This window comes from Notothenia coriiceps, unplaced genomic scaffold, assembly GCF_000735185.1.
Source record: "Notothenia coriiceps isolate Sejong01 unplaced genomic scaffold, NC01 NC01_scaffold00018945, whole genome shotgun sequence".
In the NCBI taxonomy this organism is placed as follows: domain Eukaryota; kingdom Metazoa; phylum Chordata; class Actinopteri; order Perciformes; family Nototheniidae; genus Notothenia; species Notothenia coriiceps.
In genome coordinates this window covers 1-4,138 of record NW_011351646.1, presented here as the reverse complement: position 1 = coordinate 4,138, position 4,138 = coordinate 1, and the positions used below count along the sequence as shown (strand labels likewise).

The following is a 4,138-nucleotide window of genomic DNA, read 5'->3' as shown; positions in this document are numbered from 1 at the left end:
TAAACATCTCAATACAAATAAAATAGCATTAAAAAAGTAGAAAATATACATGTTCAAATGTACAGTAACAAAATATAAAGCAGGATAACGAATGTGTGTGTGTGTGTGTGTGTGTGTGTGTGTGTGTGTGTGTGTGTGTGTGGGTGTGTAGGTGTGGTGATGTGGGAGATCTACTCAGAGGGGGCGACTCCCTTTGAGTGCCGGTCTAACGTGGAGGTTGTCATGGAGATCACGAGAGGAGGAAGACTGTACCGACCTCACAGAGCAACACAAGCAGTTTACAGCATCATGTACCGCTGCTGGCACGAGGTACACACACACACACACACACACACACACACACACACACACACACACACACACACACACACACGCACACACACACGCACAGAGACAGGATTTTGTATGACTTTTTGGGGGAAATTGTACTCAGAGATCTTGAGTTTCTTCACTGAATATGATTCCCCTCCCTTCACTCTGTTATTATTATTCATTGTTAATTTACAAATGCAACCAACAACAGTTTCTTGTCACTTACTGTTTGCCACAATTTAAGATGTTTTTTGGGGTTTAAAGGATTGTTTTTCATCTCTTCTTCTGCTTTAATTCTCTCTTCTTCGGTGGTGTTCTCGGTGGGAGTAGAAGCCTCAGGGTCGCCCGTCCTTCTCCGAGCTCCTGGAGGACATTAGGAAACTGGCAGAAAATACGGAATAATCCACACTTTAATTGTATATATCGCTGATTATTATTATCAAACTATTCTTCTGAATGTACACAGATTATGTTTTTGTTTATTGTAAATAAATATTTTTACATTAAAACCTGTTTCTGATAAAGACAGCAGGGGGCGGTAGAGAGCTTTGTGTTGGATATAAAGTCGTTTGTTAGGCAGAATATGACACGTTCGTGACTGTGAAGGACGGTTTGTAATTGTAAAATAAACATAAATAGGTCAGATTTTGGGAAGATGCCCACCTACAAAGTAACTTAGCTTTCACACAGTGAGGTCTGACATGCATATGTATTTGCTTTTTAATTATACACCTGAATTATAGACCCTTAAACATAGATTTTGAAGGAGGTTTGTTTTGACACAGCTTGGTTATCCAATTTGGATCCTTTATTAGTCTGAGAGACAACATCCAAATAAATTTAATTCATAAGAAAAGTGTAAAATATCACACCTATGGCATCTTTACCTCTCATGTTAGTGTGTTTTGGTTTATTTACAGGGGTTTGTATTGTTCATACAGTTTTTAAATGTGTGTGTAAAGTATTCAAATGTCATTATTTGTGCTGCACTGAGCATGCGCAAACAAAGAGAACACATGGCGGGGGGCGTTACCTTGGAGACACACACACACAGGCACACATACACACACGCACACACACACAGCCACAGTGTCGATTTCTAGATTGACGGTGATACGAAACACACACACACACACACGACGCACGCACGCACACACACACACACACCGGAGAACAACAACGTTACTCGAGTGTTTACGTTGGAAACGGGAGCGGAGGAATTCACCTGTAAAAAGGTGAGTGTGTTTTACTGGTTTGTTTATGTGTGTGTCAAATCAATTTCCTACCATCTATTTATTCTATTATGCGTTTAATTTTGGAGGAAGTATTTCTATAGTTTACTTACATTAAGAGTACTTACACGACAGTCAAAATACTGCCTTGAAATGTTACTTTAGCTTTAGTAATACAAATGTAATAAAGTAGTATAAGTATATAAATGTCAACTATGTATGTTTGAATGTATGACTTTTATTTGTCACATATGTATATATATATATATGATCTATCTATTACCTTCACCAGTAGACCTTTATTTGGAGTTTTTATATGAAATATTATACAATATGTGACGGATACATTTCTTATTTTCCTTTCCTAATACCATGACTGTTTATTCATTGTCCTTTTTATTTATTTGTAAGTGTGTGTATTTTGTTTCTCTTAAACATTTTGGTACTTTTACTTAAATGTATTTTTGTTTTATTACTTAAAGTGTTTTTAAATACCGTTTTCTTGAATAACGATGTGTTTGCTTGGGTCATAGCCATATCTTGAATACTGTGTACAACTTATAGTAAAAACAAAAGTGAGTAAAATGTACATTTTCTATATTTCTCAGAGTTATGGAGCGTTACGAGTCTCTGGGTCTGGTCGGAGAGGGAAGTTACGGCACCGTCCTGAAATGTCGTCATCGGGAATCCGGACGCCTCGTCGCCATTAAGAAGTTTGTGGACTCGGACGACGACAAGACGGTGAAGAAGATCGCCCTGAGGGAGATCAAGCTGCTGAGGGTAAACATTTCAATCAAACCACCTGTCAATCAATCCATTAGCCAACCTGTCATTCAATCCACCAGCCAATCAAACACCAGCATTCAGAATGAAACCTGAGTGTAGTAAAACACAAAAGCAACCTGTCAATCACAAGACAAACACATTTAAATATAACTCGGAGGAATCGTTGGAAGACGAGAAGCATCGTCTAGATTTGTTCTGCAGTCTTAGTCTTTAGTATTCTAGAAACAGGAGACTCTTCTTCATCTTATTTCAGGAAAATAGATGCTTGGTTTCTGGAAAACGTTTCATCAGGCAACAATACTTTCTAGTCAGGCGTTTTGGACGAAGCATTCATCAGTTATTTTAAAGTAATGTTGCACAAAAACACATCTAAATAGATAGATAGATGGATAGAGAGATGGATGGATGGATGGATAGAGAGAGATGGATGGATGGATGGATAGATAGAGAGAGATGGATGGATGGATGGATAGATAGAGAGATAGATAGATAGATGGATAGATGGATAGATAGAGAGATAGAGAGATGGATAGATAGATGGAGAGATTGATGGATAGATAGATAGATAGATAGAGAGATGGATGGATAGATAGATAGATAGATGGATAGATAGATGGAGAGATTGATAGATAGATAGATAGATAGATAGATAGATAGATGGATAGATAGATAGATAGATAGAGAGATGGATGGATGGATAGATGGATAGAGAGATTGATGAGAGATAGATAGATAGATGGATGGATGGATGGATGGATAGATAGATAGATAGATAGATAGATAGATAGATAGAGGGATAGATGGATAGGTAGATAGATGGATGGATGGATAGATAGATAGATGGATGGATAGATAGATAGATAGATAGATAGATGAATGGATAGATAGATAGATAGATAGATAGATGATAGATAGATAGATTAGATAGATGGATAGATAGATAGATAGATAGATAGATAGATAGATGGATGGATGGATGGATGGATGGATGGATGGATAGATAGATGGGTAGATAGATAGATGGGTAGGTGCTAGTGTAACTCAGACTGTAGGCCAATTGGCACAGAGTAAAATATGAATTGTAATGTTTTCTTTTACGCTGTCATCTTTTAAACCTTGAAGCAACTACGCCACGACAACCTGGTGAACCTCCTGGAGGTGTGGAAGCGCCGCCGCCGCTGGTACCTGGTGTTCGAGTTTGTGGAGCGAACGCTTCTGGACGATCTGGAGCAGAACCCGACCGGACTGGACCTGAACACGAGCCGGCAGATCCTGTTCCAGATCCTGAGAGCCGCTGCCTTCTGCCACCAGCAAAATGTGAGGAGTCTGAGAAATGAACCACATCAAGGGCTTCCAGTAGGATATCTTAGAAGTGGGTGTTCTGTCATGGAGGCAGAGGTGGGAAGTAGTGGAATACAAATACTTTGTTACTGTAATTAAGTACATGTTTCTGGTATCAGTTACTCTTTAAAACAGCTGCTAGTTATGGGTACTTTTTGCTTATACATTTCAAAGCCTCTTTACTTTTACTTGAGTAAAGAAGTTTAGTCAGTACTTCTACTTTCACCTGATTATTTTTAAACACGAGTATCTGTACTTCTACTTGAGTAAAGGATGTGTGTACTTTTGCCCTCTCTGAATGGAGGTCTTTCCCATGTTCTGTGTTAAACAAGTATCTGTACCCCTTTAAACTGTGGGTTTTCTCTGGAAGTTTTTCCTTGTACGATGTGAGGGTCTAAGGACAGAGGGTGTCGTATTGTCATACTGATATTCTGTACAAACTGTGAAGTCCACTGAGACAAATGTAA

General features: G+C 38.6%; 2 protein-coding genes across 2 annotated transcripts in view; both read left to right on the top strand.

The window, feature by feature from the left end:
* The window catches only part of LOC104951322 (tyrosine-protein kinase Tec-like), a 6,151-nt gene extending 5,357 nt beyond the window's left edge, over positions 1-794 (top strand). The window contains exons 9-10 of the mRNA XM_010777954.1: positions 152-309; positions 643-794. Coding sequence (XP_010776256.1) covers positions 152-309; positions 643-714 — 230 coding nt within the window. The 3' untranslated portion in view covers positions 715-794. The remainder of the gene's footprint in view (positions 1-151; positions 310-642) is intronic.
* A 350-nt stretch (positions 795-1,144) lies between these two features.
* Positions 1,145-3,647, top strand: LOC104951321 (cyclin-dependent kinase-like 2; the record flags this gene model as incomplete). Its single annotated transcript, XM_010777953.1, has 3 exons — positions 1,145-1,547; positions 2,153-2,324; positions 3,453-3,647. Coding segments are annotated over exons 2-3 (363 nt in total), but the record flags the coding sequence as incomplete, so codon positions are not given.
* Positions 3,648-4,138: the final 491 nt, after the last annotated feature.